Genomic DNA, 19,482 nt, shown 5'->3' with positions numbered 1-19,482 from the left:
GGCATTATAATGCATTTGCATATGAGTGTAGATATGTGTTTGTCTGCATTTATATGATCATAGTCAATGTTTTTTACTTTACAATCTACTCATAATTACAGGACATGGATGTAAATACCTTTTATGGAAGGAAACCAAGGGAATGTGCACTTTCTGTCCTCAGAAAGTGAGGACAGTGAGCTTTCAGGGAGTGACATTGAAGTAGAGTAGTGGATCCCTGAATGAGGTTTGGGGGACACTTAGGAGCTCAGGGGTCAGTTGGTAAAGTAACTGTGTCTGTGTGTGTGTTAGTGCCCACATAGCAAGCAGGTCTGGCCAGGATCTGGTATCAAGTCGGCACTGCTGGCCAACTTCTGGCATGATAAGACGTATGTCATCAGGCCTGGCATAGATGGCACTGTCTATGTGATGGCATGCCATATCTGGCTTGATTGTGGTTTGGTTTATGTGGCCCAGGCCTACAGAAAACAGGTCTGGCCCAGATCTGGCATCAAGCTGGCACTTCTGACTGACTGGTGTTTTGACAGAGTGTATGCCAACCAGATGTGTGCCAGGTCTGGCAATGACGCCACTGTTTATGCGATGGCGTACCATATCTCAGGTGGTAGAGCAGGTTACAAACTGATCGGAAGGTTAGTGGTTCGATCCCTGGCTCCTCTAGTCTGCATGTCAAGAGTGTGAATGTGTATGAATGTAGTTAGGAAGCACTCAGTTAAGCAAAAGTGGGTGAATGTGGCATGTTGTATAGAGCAATTTGGGAGAGTAGAAAAGCGCTATATAAAAATCAGTCCATTCACTGTCTGAAGAGAGTTTCGGCATGTTACTTTTGCACTGTTTTGCATGTTCTGGCACATGTTGTTATTGCATTGCTTGATTAAGGTACACATTAGGCTGACATCTGGGGCCAGAGCTGAAACCGTTCTGGGCCAGCACAGGGCCAGCAGTGTGTCTACAACTGGCCCGTGGCTGCACATCGCCTACAGATGGCCCACATACTGCAATGAATGACGGCCCTTTGGTGGCCCAGATCAGGTTTGCCAGAGGTAATCCACACATGGGCCAGCACAGGACCACCAGTGTGTCTGAAACTGGCCTTGTGCTGGCCCATGTGTGGGCCACCTCTGGCAAACCAGATCTGGGCCACCAAAGGGCCGTCATTCTTTGCGGTATGTGGGCCATGTGTAAGCACATTGTGTGGGCCAGATCCGTGCCATACCAATTTTGCTGTGTGTGTGTGTGGAAGTGTATTACTTGTTGTTGTGGGGACACAAATTTGTTTACACACTCCCATTGTGAGGTCTCGCCTACTTTATGGGGACAAATTGCAAGGTAAATCATTTAATTTTAGGGTGAAGGCTTGAGTCAGGGTTAGGGTAAGGTTCAGGCAGGGACTTGTGATGGGTAGAGTCAGGATAAGTCACCAGGAAATGAATGTAAGTTAATGTAATGTCCCCAAAAGTGATGGAAACACAACGTGTGTGTGTGTGTGTGTGTGTGTGCGTGTGTGTGTGTGTGTGTGTGCGTGTGTGTGCGTGTGCGCGTGCGCGCGCGTGCATGCGTGCATGGGGTTACGGTCAAATGTTGGATATATTTTGGTGTTTTATTGTTCTGTGAAATGTTTGCATTGTTTATTTGTTGTTTATTTATTTGTTCATCCTTGTTGTACTAATACAACTTATTATAGAATAACTTGGCATTTTACTACCCTTGTCGCACAGTGTTGCCTTGAAGCAACAAACCCATATCTGTTTGGGGGGGGGCAGGGTGTCAAATTTTATGATTGATACAGTGGGGCAAAAAAGTATTTAGTCAGCCACCGATTGTGCAAGTTCCCCCACTTAAAATGATGACAGAGGTCAGTAATTTGCACCAGAGGTACACTTCAACTGTGAGAGACAGAATGTGAAAAAAAAATCCATGAATTCACATGGTAGGATTTGTAAAGAATTTATTCATAAATCAGGGTGGAAAATAAGTATTTGGTCAATAACAAAAATACAACTCAATACTTTGTAACATAACCTTTGTTGGCAATAACAGAGGTCAAACGTTTACTATAGGTCTTTACCAGGTTTGCACACACAGTGGCTGGTATTTTGGCCCATTCCTCCATGCAGATCTTCTCAAGAGCAGTGATGTTTTGGGGCTGTCGCCGAGCAACACGGACTTTCAACTCCCGCCACAGATTTTCTATGGGGTTGAGGTCTGGAGACTGGCTAGGCCACTCCAGGACTTTCAAATGCTTCTTACGGAGCCACTCCTTTGTTGCCCGGGCAGTGTGTTTTGGATCATTGTCATGTTGGAAGACCCAGCCTCGTTTCATCTTCAAAGTTCTCACTGATGGAAGGAGGTTTTGGCTCAAAATCTCACGATACTTGGCCCCATTCATTCTGTCCTTAACACGGATCAGTCGTCCTGTCCCCTTGGCAGAAAAACAGCCCCATAGCATGATGTTTCCACCCCCATGCTTCACAGTAGGTATGGTGTTCTTGGGATGCAACTCAGTATTCTTCTTCCTCCAAACACGACGAGTTGAGTTTATACCAAAAAGTTCTACTTTGGTTTCATCTGACCACATGACATTCTCCCAATCCTCTGCTGTATCATCCATGTGCTCTCTGGCAAACTTCAGACGGGCCTGGACATGCACTGGCTTCAGCAGCGGAACACGTCTGGCACTGCGGGATTTGATTCCCTGCCGTTGTAGTGTGTTACTGATGGTGACCTTTGTTACTTTGGTCCCAGCTCTCTGCAGGTCATTCACCAGGTCCCCCCGTGTGGTTCTGGGATCTTTGCTCACCGTTCTCATGATCATTTTGACCCCACGGGATGAGATCTTGCGTGGAGCCCCAGATCGAGGGAGATTATCAGTGGTCTTGTATGTCTTCCATTTTCTGATGATTGCTCCCACAGTTGATTTTTTCACACCAAGCTGCTTGCCTATTGTAGATTCACTCTTCCCAGTCTGGTGCAGGTCTACAATTCTTTTCCTGGTGTCCTTCGAAAGCTCTTTGGTCTTGGCCATGGCGGAGTTTGGAGTCTGACTGGTTGAGGCTGTGGACAGGTGTCTTTTATACAGATGATGAGGTCAAACAGGTGCCATTCATACAGGTAACGAGTAGGGGACAAAAAAGCTTCTTACAGAAGACGTTACAGGTCTGTGAGAGCCAGGGATTTTCCTTGTTTGAGGTGACCAAATACTTATTTTCCACCCTGATTTACGAATAAATTCTTTACAAATCCTACCATGTGAATTCATGGATTTTTTTTTCACATTCTGTCTCTCACAGTTGAAGTGTACCTCTGGTGCAAATTACTGACCTCTGTCATCATTTTAAGTGGGGGAACTTGCACAATCGGTGGCTGACTAAATACTTTTTTGCCCCACTGTATATTATTAGGGACCCTAAAGCTCCCCCAAAAAAGGGAGAAATATTTTTTTCCCAAAAAATTAAAAAGTCATGCAGTAGAGGGTTAACAACACTTTTTGTAATGATGTTAAAATCAGCCCAACTTTTATTTTCAAACACAACAAAGTATAACAGCCAACATACTGGACACTGTTCTGCTGAACAACAAACGTCTTTTGAGTGTCCAGTTGAATTAATTCTACTGGCTCTCATGGTCATTTGTTATTATAGACATATTTTTCATGTTCATCCAGCTATATAGTAAATTCTATCTATTTAGTAATATCCGTCAGCTATAAAATGTAATATAAATATAAAAAATATCTAAATATCTCCTGCCCTTTATATTTTAATGATGTAAGTCTGTTATCGTGTTACATTAGCATTCCTCACATATCAATGAGATGCTGTACAGTACAATCCTACTGACACAGCAGAGGGATAACGACGGCTATTCAACATCGTTACACGACACATTCAAGCGGCATGACACAGACAAAGTGACTAAATCATCTTTTTTGTGGTTTATTGTCTTCAAACCAGCAGACAAAGCTGATGGCAGAAGATGTCGGAGAAGAACTTCAGGCCGTGTACTCTATAGGTATTTTTTTCTTGTTATCAAAAGACATTTGGAGTGACGGCTTCTACAACTGGTTGTGCTAAAGTAAAGCTTACAGTCTAAGAAATCACAGTGTTGATATTCAGCACAAAGAGAAAAGCTCACTTGTTTGAATTTATTTACAATCATAGTTTTATAAATCCTGACTGTAAACATCTTCTACAGCTTTGATATTGTTTGACACTAGATATCAGGTTTAATTTAAAGGTTTCTGTGTCCCAATGAGCCATTTACACTGACCAGTGTTTGCATTTAACTGGAACACATTCATTATTTAGTTCCAACATTTCTAAGAGAAATAACTGAATGTAAAAAAATGGCAGCACTCAGGCCAGGTTTATAGAGATATATGCATGCATTATGAAATTTATGTATCCCAGATAATTGTTATTCATCTAGTTATGGCAGACCCACCCCTTCCTCCCAAGTTAACTGCAACCCAAAAGAACTAGTGGGGCTATTTACACACTCACAACCAGTGTGGGGTAAAAAGAGCCACCAAAAAGCTGTCAGCCACAGATGTGCTAGAAGAGTTAGAAACTCTACTTATGGAGAAACTTTCTAAGTCTAACAGGGGACAGGTACTCCTGCCCAAATAACATGATATAACCCCACATACAGCCCAGCCATAAAATGAATTAATTCAATTCTAATTCTAATTCAAACTAATTCACTGGATGGTGTCAGGTCCTGAGTAGAGAGAGTCTGACTGGACGTTGTTACTGGGAGGTGGAGTGGAGAGGGAGAGGAGGTTATGTAGCAGTCGCATACAAGAATATCAGCAGAGCAGGGAGTGAATGTGTATTTGGACGTAATGACAAATCTTGGTCATTAGATTGTGACAACAACAGTTATACATTTTGGTACAACAACATCCAAACTCCTGTCTCAGGTTCCTCCAGAGTAGGAGTGTACCTGGATCACAGAGCAGGTATTTTGTCCTTCTACAGCGTCTCTGAAACCATGACTCTCCTCCACAGAGTCCAGACCACATTCACTCAGCCGCTCTATGCTGGTCTGTTGGTTTACTCTGGAGCCAAAGCTGAGTTGATTAAAGTGAAATAGACTGAAGTCTTTCATATTGTGGGTTTAAATCTGTATTTTAGTTTCATTTTATTTTCTCTCCATCATTTCTGCACAGAGATCAGCTGTCAGTCAAACATTATGGGTGGTACCTCCACATCTTCTAGTTGTTCTCTTGATGTTTCTGAGTTTTTAAAGGAGATCTTTCCTGTGACTGTTTATGGAGGCTATCACTGCTCATCATCATTTTGATTTACTAAAATATTTCTCCACATGAAAATGTAAACTTCTCTATCCTCTAAATGTTTCTGGAATATTTGTATTGAAAAATGTCGACATTTCTCTTTATGAGTATGGCAGACCATGTGTGTGTGTTTGTGTTTGTTTTTGTCAAAATCATCAAACAAATGAGGAAAAACTGTGATTTTAATGAATGAATTCATATATTGTGTTGATGTTTTATTGTGTGAATAAACTGGAAGGTTTGACTATAAATCAAACTTTGAACAAAGTCTTTTCTTCTGTCTTCATTCCAGGATCTCACTCAAATCTGATGCAGAAAATATGAAACTAATCTGAGAGAATAACTGAAGCAGTTTTCCTCCTGAAGCATCACAAAGTTCAGAGTTCATGTTTAGAGCAGAAGATTCAGCAGTCGCTCTGTGACCTTTCAACTTTCTTCACTAAAACAAACTTGTTTCATTACAGAGAAACAAGTCACATTTTCTTCATGTTCTTAAGTCCTTTCAAATGTTTTTAATGGTCCTTGAATGCAGCATCAGTGTCGCAGGTTTAAAAGGTCACTTTCTGTTGTGTTCAAAGATTTCCTCCGATTTTATTTATTTCTGGCAAAGCGAGACTTTACTGATTAAAGACATATAATCAGACATATTACTGTTACTTTCTGAAAAAGACTCACATAAAGCAGATTTATCACAAGCAAACATCAAGACACATCCTTCATGGCTTAAAGTTGCAGTGGGACTCTTTCGCCATCTGGTGGTTGTAACAGTTATGACAACTGTTCCTGCATATATGTCCCTCCTCAGTGTGAAGAAGACTGGACTCCAAGCTGCTCCTGCTGATCACTGCGTGTTCCTCCTGTGTCTAAAATCTATTTCCATTATGAATCAGGAAACTGTTTGCACCAATCATAAAGCCAATAAAATACGTCACACACTAAGAAATAACAAAAAGGAATTGTGGATTTCAAGGAGATTTTTCCCTCGTTTTTTGAAATCATAAGAATACAAACTAATGCAAGACTGTCATGTTTTCATAAGTTTGTAGAGACACTGTTCTGTTGTATTCTAGGACATCAGTCACTCTTTAAATGCTACTCCTCCTCCTCATCATCATCATCATCATCATCAGCACCCATGACCTCCTTTTAGTCTTTGTTTTGTTATTTTTCAGAGTTCAGGAGACGTTCTTATGGGATTTCCACAGTGTACAAGTACTGTTTAGACCCTTTACCTAAAAGAAAAGAGTAAAGTACAAAGTAGATTTACTCACTGCAGGAAAATAATGCCTCAATCTGATATATTGTCTTATATGACAAACTGAAAGTGATGCATCAAAGTGTAAGCAGCATTTTCCTGTTACAGCTGGTCTAGATGGAACTGATCTGATCTCCTTTATGTACAGGTAGATATCCAGTGGGTTTGCTAAGGGTCACAGATGAGGGGCTGTGTGAGATGTTTAATGGGAAAGGAAATAAAACCATTGTTCCAGACCTGCAGCTAAGATACTCGAGTATCTTCAAATATGAAGCTGAGTATTACTTCCATACTTTCCTCCACTGCTGATGACCTTGTTACCTGCTGCTCCCTGTTAATGATCAGCCTCAGTTCTGATAGTAAACTTTTGGCTCTCTGGGAAAAGAAAGAAGTTTGTATTTGTTTAAGATACAATGAAATCATATTTTGACATATTGGAAGATGACATCGAGCTGAAAAAATACTACAGGTATAAACGGAAACTACAGTTTATTTCTGTTATTTCCTGTGATAGTGTTTGTACACTCGCTCATGATAACTGTTCATTCAGCTGCTGTTTTTGTCTGCTGGACATCTTTAGCTTTCAGTAAGGATGCATTCATAGATCAGCACATCTTTTTGAACCACATTTCTTATGAGACTCAGAGTTTACATTTTGGAAATGTGGTGAGACCTGGGGTAGAAAGAGACTGAAGCCAGCTTCAACCTCGGCAGTTTTGTGTGTGTGAAGCAGAAAGATAAGAACTGTGTGGCCAACTCATCACACACATAATCCTGAATCAGAAAAACAGCATCAAGTGTTGTAATTGTTAAACACAGAAGTGTGATTTATATCAAAGTCAGCTTTATTGTCAAGGACCATATACGTACAGTCATACACAAGAATTTGAAATTGCAATCCTCCCATGGCCCCCAGTGTACACTAAAACAATATAAAGATAAAAGGATAAAAATAAAATAAAAGTTTTATGTACAACACAATACAATACTATACAATTATTTAAACAGCAGTGTCCAACACAATCATAGTGATTGTGGACAAGTTCGTGTGCAAGTGGGGGTGGGGCGGACAGTGAAAAAGTCATAGTGGTGGGTCAGGGTTCATATGTTTGGGGGGTTCAGAGGAAAGAGGTTAATGCAGGTCTGGAGTTCGTGTGTGAGAGCAGGGAGTGAATTCAGCATCCTGACAGCCTGATGGATGAAGCTGTCGCTCAGTCTGCTGGTTCTGGCCCGAAGGCTGTTCAGTCTCCTTCCTGATGGCAGCAAACTGAAGAAGGTGTTGGACAGATGAGCTGAGTCACCTGTGATGCAGAGGGCTTTCCAGGTGAGGGGGGTGCAGTAAATGTCCTGGAGGGAGGGAAGAGAAGTACCCATGATCCTCTCCGCTGCTCTCATTACCTGTTGTAACGTTTTCCAGCAGGACCCAGTGCAGCAGCCATACCACACAGTGATGCAGCTGGTGAGGATACTCTCAACAGTGCCTCTGTGCTCATAATGGGGGTCGAGGCTCTTGAGCCAAGGTGTGACCTTGGCTCAAGAGTTGGGAGTTCGCCTTGTAATCGGAAGGTTGCCGGTTCGAGCCCCGGCTCGGACAGTCTCGGTGTGTCCTTGGGCAAGACACTTCACCTACCGCCTACTGGTGTTGGCCAGAAGGGCCGATGGCGCGATATGGCAGCCTCGCTTCTGTCAGTCTGCCCCAGGGCAGCTGTGGCTACAACTGTAGCTTGCCTCCACCAGTGTGTGAATGTGTGTGTGAATGGGTGGATGACTGGGTGTGTAAAGCGCTTTGGGGTCCCTAGGCGGGACTAGTAAAAAGCGCTATACAAATACAGGCCATATTGTTCTCCTCAGTTTGCGGAGGAAGTAGAGTCGCTGTTGGGCTTTACTGACCAGTGATGCTGTGTTTTTTGACCAGGAGAGATCTTCTGAGATGTGCACACCCAGGAACTTGGTGCAACTGCTCACCCTCTCCACAGCAGCACCGCTGATGGTTAGTGGGGTGTGCAGGGTTTGAGTTTTCTTGAAGTCTATGAAGATCTCCTTAGTCTTCTCCACATCCAGGGACAGGTTGTTGTTACTGCACCACTCGGACAGATAGTAAACTTCACACCTGTAGTAGGGCTCATAGTTGTTGCTGATGTGACCCACCACAGTTGTGTCGTCTGCAAACTTGATAAAAAGATTGGAGCTGTGTGATGGTGTGCAGTCGTGGTTCAGCAGAGTGAAGAGAAGGGGGCTCAACACACATCCTTACGGAGCCCCCGTACTCAGTGTTCTTGTGCTGGAGGCTAACATATGAGTCTCTAGTGTCCAGATGTGTGAAGGCTGAGTGAAGGGCGGTTAAAATTGCTTCATAATGATGGAGGTAAGTGTGACCAGACAGTAGTCATGAAAGCAGGAGGGAGATGACTTCTTCGGTACAGGGATGATGGTGGAGGCTTTGAGGCATGTGGGAACGACAGTCTGGCTCAGTGATGTATTAAAGATGTCTGTGAAGACATCTATGAGTTCTGCAGCACAGTTCTTCAGTGCTCGTCCCGGGATGTTGTCAGGACCTGGGGCTTTGAGTGATCCTAGCAAGGGACCTCCACACACTGTCTGGGGATAGTCTCGTTGGGGGGGTCCTCTGTGCGGGGGTGAAGGTCTGTGCCTCAAAGCGAGCGAAAAATTTGTTTAGCTCATCCGGTAAAGACATGAAACCAATATTAAATTCAGTTCTTTTGAATTCTTTTGGCGACAGAAAAAAGACTGTACTCAGAGTGGTCAAAGCTCAAAAAATGATCTTTATTTTACGTTTCCGGAGACGGAGACCTGAACACACGAACACACACGCTCAGGTCTGAAAGCAGTAGCAGCCAGCATGGTTATATTTCTGCAGCACGTCACACACACACTCAGTTAGTTCCTCTTTCTTTTTGCGTCAGATTTCCGGTGCAGCTCTGCACTAAACTTCCTGTTTCTAAAGTCTGTTGCCAGGGCAACCTGTCACCCTCTGACCTAGTTTTTGTCTCCTCTGAGCTTAGTTTCTAAAGGCCTATCTTATTAAAATACATAAAACAATATAATAAGAAAATAAGCACTACGAATACATTAATTACATGATACCAACAACAGTCTGCAGAGTGGGCTTGTAGTCTGTGATGGTCTGTATTCCTTGTCACAGCCTCCGAGTGTCTCAGCTGTCACTGAAGCTTTGTGAAATCCTCCTGGAGTACTGCCTTGGTCCCTGATGGTAGATGCCACCGAAGCAGTCAACAGTTCCTGAGTGATTCGTAACGCTTCCGTGACTGAAAAGTTTGAGGAGCTCACAACTGTATGAGCCAAAACAAAGACGTGAACACTGTTTTGTTGGGAGAGGAAGCAGCCGTTGCCTGTGTCTCTGCCGCCATCTTGAAAAAAAATGTTTAACACAGTTGCACAAACAGCTAAAATGATCAAAATTTAAAACAACATATTAAACATAAATATGTGCCAGTTACCAGAATTTATATGCGGTTTCACTAATTATGCTCAGTTTCTCAATACTGGCATGTTGAAAATAATTTAAATAATTAAAAATAAATATGTTTAAGTTAACCAGTATAATGAATCAGAAAATAGAGTAACAGTGATTTTAATAACAGACCTCACCGTGTGTGTGTGTGTGTGTGTGTGTGTGTGTGTGTGTGTGTGTGTGTGTGTGTGTGTGTGTGTGTGATTGAAGAGAGGATTGAATATTAGTTTATTGTAGATTGTAGTCAGTTGGCTGCCACCTGGGCAAAAGAAAAATAGACACATCACATTATAACATTAAAACTTTATTGTTCTAACAGTATAATTATCACATTCATGCAAAATAATATTTATATTGTAAGACCGTGAAATGTGTTTTTGTAATAACATGATAGTATATTGTACAAACATGAAAAGTATATTGTTAGAACAATAAAGTTTTCACATTATAACGTGATATAGCTCTATTTTTCTTTTGCCTGGGTGGCAGCTCTGCGCTTCCATAGTTGGCCAAGTGGGAAATATTTTATTTAATAATTGTAATTATGGTTTTTATGTCTACAGAATTAATTTGATATTAATAATAATTATTATATAAGAAATGTGTGTGTGGTTTAGTTCAGTATGTAACCCCAGATAGTGGTATGGCTTCAGGGTAAATTAGCAGCAGTCTATAAAGAGCTGCCAGTTAAACAAGGAAGGTTTATTCATCTAAATGATTTATTATTGAAATAAACATGACATTATTTTTTCAGGTCTGCAGAGTGGGCAGTCATAATGAAGCAGTTCATTATAAGCTGCAGACTCAAGCTGCTCTTCATAGTTTTGTCCACCAGATGTCACCAAAGAGGACTGTGTTGAAAAGCTTTGAGTAATGAACCGTTTTTCAATGCAAGCTTCAGAAAGCTTCATTTGGACATCAGAGGGCGTCTGATGTTAAACACGTGCCATGGGTTGTTGTCCTGCGGCTTCTTGATGTTTTTTGCTAATAAAAAAACATCTTGTAATCTTAAAATCAATCTCATAGGTTGTGAGTATGCTTGTGCTATGAGGTCCCTGCTTCCACCTGATTAAGTAATTAACCAGCAGACATTTACATCCTCCTGCAAACCAGCCTATTCATTTATGGTCTCTGTAATAAACATTTACTTTTGGTCTCTATCTTTTGACTTATTTGAGCTATCATAATAAGTCCTGATGTACTACATAGAGGACATCCTGTCTTTCCATTGATAGCTCATGTGTTTGGGTAGTGTCTTTTAGCTCCAAAGAGGACGGAAATCACCAAAATCATTCAATGGGAAGGTTCATTTTTCCTCGATCATCAGGAAGATATATTATATACTATGACTTCTATATTTGTAAGTATGTGTATCATATTTTAGACCTGGGAGCAGAAATGCTGATGGTCACCCTAGGTGGACCATGGCCTAGGTGGACCATGGCATGGTCTATATGGTCAGACACTGCTGAAAACATGACTCTGTCTGGTTTAGATGATAAAATGTCTTTACTTTAGGAGGCTGTGGCTCAGAGTACATTCACATAATGCCTTTGAATAAATGTAAAAAGCTTGTTTTTCTCCTCCTTTGATTTCTTTGTCCAGGTAGAAATTCTGCTTTTTGCCTCTAAAATCTGAAACAGTTTGAAACAAAGTTTGGCGCTCTAATCCTCTCTGTGTTTTTCCTTTGGTCAGATGGTGATATTGAATGAAATATTCCAGTATTCAATAGCTCAGCAGCTTTGTAACATGTGGTTTTGCACACTGTTCCAGTGTTGCCAACTCCTCAGTAAGGAAAATCGCTATTGGCTGTCCTAAAAGTCGCTAGAAGTCGCTAAATGATGTCATCACCTAATTTGCATAATTGGTCATGCTAACGTAATTGTAATCTATGTTGTTGGAGAGAGAAATAACATCGTGGAAGAGACATAAAGTGAGTAAAAAACATCCTAAATGCATTTAGAATTTATTTAGAACTACAAATTAAATTTATTTTAGCAATTATTGTTTTTTTAATGTCACAATTCCAACCCTGCTCCTTTATCCGGGCTTGGACCGGCAAAAGTGACCCGAAATAGGCACTCTGGTGGATTTACTTTGTGTGTGTGTGTTTATAAGTAGTTTTAAACCTTGCGATCCACAAAACAGCATAAGAGTAAAAGAAGAACCGACTGCGTTACAGCACCCGCTGCTTGTTGAGAGTAAAAGCGATATGCGCTTTCACGTCTTTTTTTAGCGACTTTTTTTTAGAAAAAAAGTCGCTAGGGGGTCTGAAAACTCGCTAAATATAGCGACAAAGTCGCTAAGTTGGCAACACTGCACTGTTCAAACCTCAGATGTTTGTGTAAACAAGTGTGGAGGACACAAACTCACGGGGGGAGGAACGACATTTACTGTTGATGTGTCTGACATTTAGTCTCCATGAGTTCTCATAAGACTGAAGAACTCTGTGATCTCTAACATGCAGCTGTATGTTTTGAAATGATGTGTCTCATTCTCTGGACTTTACTAGACAACGAGTGAAGAACATATAACGAATATCATCTTTAAAGTGATGAATAATAACTCTGCCTCTGTGTCTTCATAAAAAGACCGTACTTCTGAAAGGTCAGAGGGCAGCATCCAATCTGGGTTTACACAGTTTTGCAGGTTTAGCTCTTCTGAAGTTCAGCACCTGCTTTTTCAACCAATCAGAAGCCAGTATTGTAGAGAGTTCATATTTCTTTTCATGCAATTGAATCATTTTGAATGTTTAGGTTGTGGAGGTAAGCATCGACGACACAGAGCTCTCAGTTCTCACTCCTTCTTTATTTGTCTCCAACATCAACTGCACATATCGCGCCACAAAACACAGGAACACACTTCCTCAACACTGGGTGTGAGTGGAGCCCTCTAGTGGTCCACCACACATGCCCCCCCCCCCCCCCCCGAACACCCAGCAGAACTAGTCCAGGACCCGGGGCTTAAGCAAACGGCCGGAATGGCTGAACCAGGGGTGTGGGGAACTGACAGAGGGCAACCCAGCCCGGGAGCGAGGCTGGCACTGGCGGTCAGAAAAAGCTGCAGACGACTCGGACTCCATTGATTGTGGGTCGCTCCTGGGGGAAAAAACAGAATCCATCAGCCCGGTGGCAGGTGGGCGGCCGCGGCGAGGGGCCTGGGCCGGGACCACCTGATCCTCTTGCATTACATGTGCAGGCTTAAGTCTGTCCACAGAGACAACCTCCTGCCGACCCCCAAAGTCCAAAACGAAATGTTTGTTGCCTGGTTTAAGAACCCTGTATGGCCCGTCATATGGTGGACGCAGCGGAGTCCTATGGGCATCGTGCCTGACGAAAACAAAACGAGCAGAGTCCAACGAACTCGGAACAAAAGTGTCAGGCAGGCAGCGGTGCACAGGACCAGGAACAGGACATGAGTCTGTTGGGGGGCAAAAAGGCAACAATAGCAGACCAAAGCTCAGAAACAAACTGGGGACCCCTGTCCGAGGTAATGTCAGCAGGGGGACTGAAACGTGAAACCCACGTTGACAAAAATGCTTTGGCCACCGTCACTGCTGTCGTGGACGCCAGGGGTACCGCCTCCGGCCACCTGGTCGTGCGGTCCACCAAAGTCAAAAGGTGCGTGAAACCCTGTGACTGCGGCAAGGGACCAACCAGGTCCACATGAACGTGATCGAAACGCCTACCCAGGACACGGAAAGGTTCGAGGGGTGCCTGTGTGTGCCGGTGGATTTTTGAGCGTTGGCATGGTATACAAACCGCCACCCATTCTTTCACCGTCTTGCGAAGGCCCGGCCAAACGAACCTGGCGCTGACCAGCTTGACCGAGGTCCGGACGCCGGGATGAGAGAGGGCATGCACCGAGTCAAAAACACGACGACGCCACGGTGGGGAACCACCGGGCGGGGGCGGCCGGTGGAAACGTCGCAAAGAAGGTGCGGACCGCCGTCCCACACCACGGTGTCCTCCAGCACAAGGCCCGTTTTTGTTGACTGAAGGGCAAGGACGTCCGGGTCAGCACGTTGCTCGGCGGCCATGGCAGCGTAGTCGACGCCGACATACACTGGAGAAACCAACACACGTGAGAGACAGTCAGCGACGTGATTGGACTTACCAGTCACATGCTGAATGTCTGTGGTAAACTCTGAAATGGCTGCCAACTGGCGCTGCTGGCGTGCGCTCCATGGGTCAGAGACCTTGGACATCACAAACGTCAAAGGTTTGTGGTCAACGTACGCAGTAAAGTTGCGACCCTCGAGGAAAAAACGAAAATGTCGCGAGGTGCAGGGCCAGCAACTCCCTGTCAAAAACACTGTACTTGCGTTCAGCATCCTGAAGCGTACGACTGAAAAAGGCGAGCGGTTGCCAGAGACCTGAAACCCGCTGTTCCAACACCCCACCCACTGCCACGTCGGACGCGTCGGTAGTCAACGCGATCTCCGCCGACGGAAGCGGGTGTGCCAGCAGGGCGGCGTCAGCCAGCGCAGACTTGGCTGCGGAAAACGCATGGACGCGTTCCGGCAGCCAGTCAACCGGATCTTTGGCTGTTTTACCTTTTAAGGCAGCATAGAGTGGCTGTAGCAGGTGGGCAGCTCTGGGGAGAAAGCGGTTGTAAAAATTTATCATCCCCAAGAACTCCTGCAACCCTTTAACCGACGTGGGACGCGGAAAAGCCGAAACGGCCTGGACTCTGTCGGGCAACAGAACCACACCTTCAGCGGAAATGCGGTGCCCGAGGAAATCCAGAACCGGCAACCCAAACTGGCACTTGGAAGGGTTGATGATCAGGCCGTGCGCTGCCAAACACTGGAAAACCTGGCGCAGATGGGACTCATGCTGGCTCGCTGAGCAGCTGGCCACCAATATATCGTCCAGATAAACAAAAACGAACGGCAGCCCACGCAAAACAGAGTCCATCAGCCGCTGAAAGGTCTGGGCGGCACCTTTTCAGGCCAAACGGCATGCGCAAAAACTCGAACAAGCCGAAGGGGGTAATGACAGCGGTTTTAGGAACGTCTTCGGCGCGCACGGGAACTTGGTGATACCCCCGCACCAAGTCAACTTTTTTCTAAAATTGACGTTCCGGCGAGATTGGCAGAAAAATCCTGAATGTGGGGGATGGGGTAACGGTCATTCTCCGTGGCATTATTTAAACGGCGGAAATCTCCGCATGGCTGCCACCAACCGTCCGATTTGGGCACCATGTGAAGCGGAGAGGCCCATGCACTGTTCGAACGCTGTACAATGCCAAGCCGCTCCATGGCTGCAAACTCTTCCCGAGCGACGGACAGTTTCGCGGGGTCGAGGCGCGCGAACACCGGGGGCCCGACCGTGGGAATATAATGCCCAACTCCATGCTTCGTTACCGTGCTAGAGAAATTAGGGACAGACAGCGATGGAAACTCTAAAAGCAAACACTGAAAAGCATCCCCGGAGGTTACTACATTAGCCCGAATCAGGGGCTCGGCGGCCCGAGTAAAACAGGGTAGCGAAGAAAACGCGAGAGCACCAATTAAACATCTGTTAGCAACATCGACAAGCAGTCCATGAGCACACAGAAAATCAGCACCTAAAATAGGTACAGAGCTAGCGGCAACAACAAGGTTCCACTGGAAATCCCGGCCATGAAAACAAACAGTCACCAACCTTTCCCCAAACGTTTTGATGGGAGAGCCATTAGCTGCAATGAGCTGCGGCCCACAGTTCGCTGCTAGTCCGTCGGCAGCGCTAGGGGGAAGGAGGCTCTTCTGGGAGCCGGAGTCCACGAGAAAACGTCTCCCGGAGCGCGAGTCCTCTATGAAGAGCAGCCTTTCTGTATTGCCAGCGGTCGCGGCTGCTACGGCGCGCTGGCGGGTCCGTTTCCCTGGGCCGTGAAAGTGCAAGGCGGCAGGCAGCGACGCGCTCTGTCGCTAAAACGCTGATGGTAGAAACAGATGCTCTTTCCGCGGTGCCGACGTGTAGCAATCCCTGCCGTCAGCAAGGGGGCGGATGCTCCAGGGGAGGCAGGTGGAGGCGTGGAAGGTCCCGCCAGCGAGTCCATAGCCAGGGCGTGAACGTCGAAAGTGCGGCTAGCCAGGAGAATGCGATCCGCTTCTTCAGCCAGGGAGCGATAATCCTTCGCAGGCAGAAGTGAGGAGTTTGCGAGAACAGCTCTCACGGCGGCCGGTAGTTGGCGGAGGACGAGGTGGGCGAAGAGGAATCCCCCGTCATCCGGCCCGAGCAACGATAGCATGTTCTCCATGAGCTCGAGCGCGGTACCGCCACCCAAGCCTGACAGGTTGAGGAGCTTTTCGGCTCGTTCAGTGTCAGAGAGGGCATAGCGCCGAAGAAGCAGCTCTTTAAGGGCGGCGTATTTCCCTTGGGCGGGTGGGTCCCGGAGGAGCGTCATCGCGCGACGGGTGGCCAGCGGGTCAAGCGAGGCCACCACACGTGTCGTCAGCCGAAATGCTGCGAAGGGCGAACTGAGCCTCCACGTGTACGAACCATGACGGGGGTCATGGAGCCAAAAGTCCGGCAGTTTCAGAGCCACAGCAAACGTAGCTGCAACAGGAGGCGGAGGTCCGGTGGCCGCTGATGCATCCATAGCGGAGTCTGCATTATCTGCTCAAGTTAGGGGTCACCAATGTGGAGGTAAGCATCGACGACACAGAGCTCTCAGTTCTCACTCCTTCTTTATTCGTCTCCAACATCAACTGCACATATCGCGCCACAAAACACAGGAACACACTTCCTCAACACTGGGTGTGAGTGGAGCCCTCTAGTGGTCCACCACAAGGTGAATATTTATATTTAGAGTATTTTCTCGATCAGTGTCTTCAGTCCTGACCCTGAGTGCGTACATTTAAAAATAAAGTGATATAACTTCTTTTACATTACTGTCAACTTCTTGTACAGTTTGACAGCTGATTGTTGTCGTGTTTGTCGTCATATGAAGATCGTTTCCTAAAGAGGACTGAACGGTCATTTAGCTTCTGACTCCATCCATGAGTCTGATATTTGCTGTATAATCTGTGCTGTTAATAGTGTAATGGAACATATAATTTGTACATATAATTTCATATGTAATTATGATGATCTTTACCCATTAAGATTTTAAATGAAACGATAAACAAAGGCCAAGAAAACTGATTTAAACTCCTGAGTCTACTATATATTTGCACCATGAAGAAATGAATTGTTAAAGTTTAACTGGGTCAGACTTGTTACTGCATGTTGTAATCAAACATAACACACCCTGCATTGTCTGAATGGCTCTTAGTCACACTGTAAGAATATTTCTTTAGTGCCTCCCTTCACAGATGTGTCTGTATCAGGATGGGTCTAAACAACATGGTGTAAATGCAGTTGCTGGTGAGCCTCATTTCCTGTAGGAGGTGAAAAAGAGCAGAGATCTGTTTCCCTTCAGAGCACAGAGGTTGTTTCTGTTCAGAGGAAGTGAAACTGTCTGACAGTCACTGAGAGACGGTGAAACGGCACAGCACACGAATCAAATGGATCAAACAAAAATCTGCTGTTCAGTCTGTTTGGATCTACTGAAGGATCCGGTGACTATTCCCTGTGGACACAGCTACTGCATGAACTGTATTAAAAACTTCTGGGATGAAGAGGAAAAGAAGAAAATCTACAGCTGCCCTCAGTGCAGACAGACTTTCACAGCGAGGCCTGTCCTGGTGAAAAACACCATGTTAGCAGATTTAGTGGAGGAGCTGAAGAAGACTGGACTCCAAGCTGCTCCTGGTGATCACTGCTATGCTGGACCTGAAGATGTGGCCTGTGATGTCTGCACTGGAAGAAAAATGAAAGCCTTCATGTCCTGTTTAGTCTGTTTGACATCTTACTGTGAGAAACACCTTCAGACTCATTATGATTCACCTACATTCAAGAAACACAAGCTGGTGGAGCCCTCCAAGAAGCTCCAGGAGAACATCTGCTCTCGTCATGATGAGGTGATGAAGATGTTCTGCCGTACTGATCAGCAGAGTATCTGTTATCTCTGCTCTGTGGATGAACATAAAGGCCACGACACAGTCTCAGCTGCAGCAGAAAGGACTGAGAGGCAGAGAGAGCTGGAGGTGAGTCGACAAAACATCCAGCAGAGAATCCAGGACAGAGAGAAAGATGTGAAGCTGCTTCAACAGGAGGTGGAGGCCATCAATCAGTCTGCTGATCAAACAGTGGAGCACAGTGAGAAGATCTTCACTGAGCTGATCCATCTCATCCAGAAAAGAAGCTCTGATGTGAAGCAGCAGATCAGATCCCAGCAGGAAACTGAAGTGAGTCGAGTCAAAGAGCTTCAGGAGAAGCTGGAGCAGGAGATCACTGAGCTGAAGAGGAAAGATGCTGAGCTGAAGCAGCTCTCACACACAGAGGATCACATCCAGTTTCTACACAACTACCCCTCACTGTCAGCACTCAGTGAGTCTACAGACTCATCCAGCATCAATATCCGTCCTCTGAGCTACTTTGAGGATGTGACAGCAGCTGTGTCAGAGGTCAGAGATAAACTACAGGACATTCTGAGAGAGGGATGGACAAACATCTCACTGACAGTCACTGAAGTGGATGTTTTACTGTCAGATCCACCAGAGCCAAAGACCAGAGCTGGATTCTTAAAATATTCACGTGAAATCACACTGGATCCAAACACAGCACACACATGGCTGTTATTGTCAGAGGGGAACAGAAAAGTAACAGTAATGGAACAACAACAGTCTTATTCTGATCATCCAGACAGATTCACTGGATGGTCTCAGGTCCTGAGTAGAGAGAGTCTGACTGGACGTTGTTACTGCGAGGTGGAGTGGAGAGGGGGAGGAGTTGATGTAGCAGTCGCATACAAGAATATCAGCAGAAAAGGACGGGGTAATGAATGTTTATTTGGATATAATGACAAATCTTGGTCATTAGATTGTAACAACAACAGTTATGCATTTTGGTACAACAACATTGAAACTTGTGTCTCAGGTCCTCGTTCCTCCAGAGTAGGAGTGTACCTGGATCACAGAGCAGGTATTTTGTCCTTCTACGGCGTCTCTGAAACCATGACTCTCCTCCACAGAGTCCAGACCACATTCACTCAGCCGCTCTATGCTGGACTGAGGTTTTACTTTATTGGAGACACTGCTGAGTTGATTAAAGTGAAATAGACTGAAGTCTTTCATATTGTGGGTTTAAATCTGTATTTTAGTTTCATTTTATTTTCTCTCCATCATTTCTGCACAGAGATCAGCTGTCAGTCAAACATTATGGGTGGTACCTCCACATCTTCTAGTTGTTCTCTTGATGTTTCTGAGTTTTTAAAGGAGATCTTTCCTGTGACTGTTTATGGAGGCTATCACTGCTCATCATCATTTTGATTTACTAAAATATTTCTCCACATGAAAATGTAAACTTCTCTATCCTCTAAATGTTTCTGGAATATTTGTATTGAAAAATG

The 19,482-nt window shown here is 44.9% G+C and overlaps 1 protein-coding gene across 1 annotated transcript; it reads left to right on the top strand.

Moving 5' to 3' along the window:
- Positions 1–17,536: 17,536 nt before the first annotated feature.
- LOC148097625 (tripartite motif-containing protein 16-like) lies at positions 17,537–19,482 on the top strand. The gene has a single exon (XM_087832182.1). The coding sequence runs from the start codon at positions 17,537–17,539 to the stop codon at positions 19,190–19,192; it is 1,656 nt and encodes a 551-aa protein (XP_087688308.1). The 3' UTR covers positions 19,193–19,482.

This window comes from Neolamprologus brichardi, chromosome 18 (genome assembly GCF_056152115.1).
Source record: "Neolamprologus brichardi isolate AB-2024 chromosome 18, ASM5615211v1, whole genome shotgun sequence".
Taxonomy (NCBI): Eukaryota; Metazoa; Chordata; class Actinopteri; order Cichliformes; family Cichlidae; genus Neolamprologus; species Neolamprologus brichardi.
The sequence above is the reverse complement of the archived record's forward strand: the minus strand, read 5'-3'. Positions and strand labels throughout refer to the sequence as shown.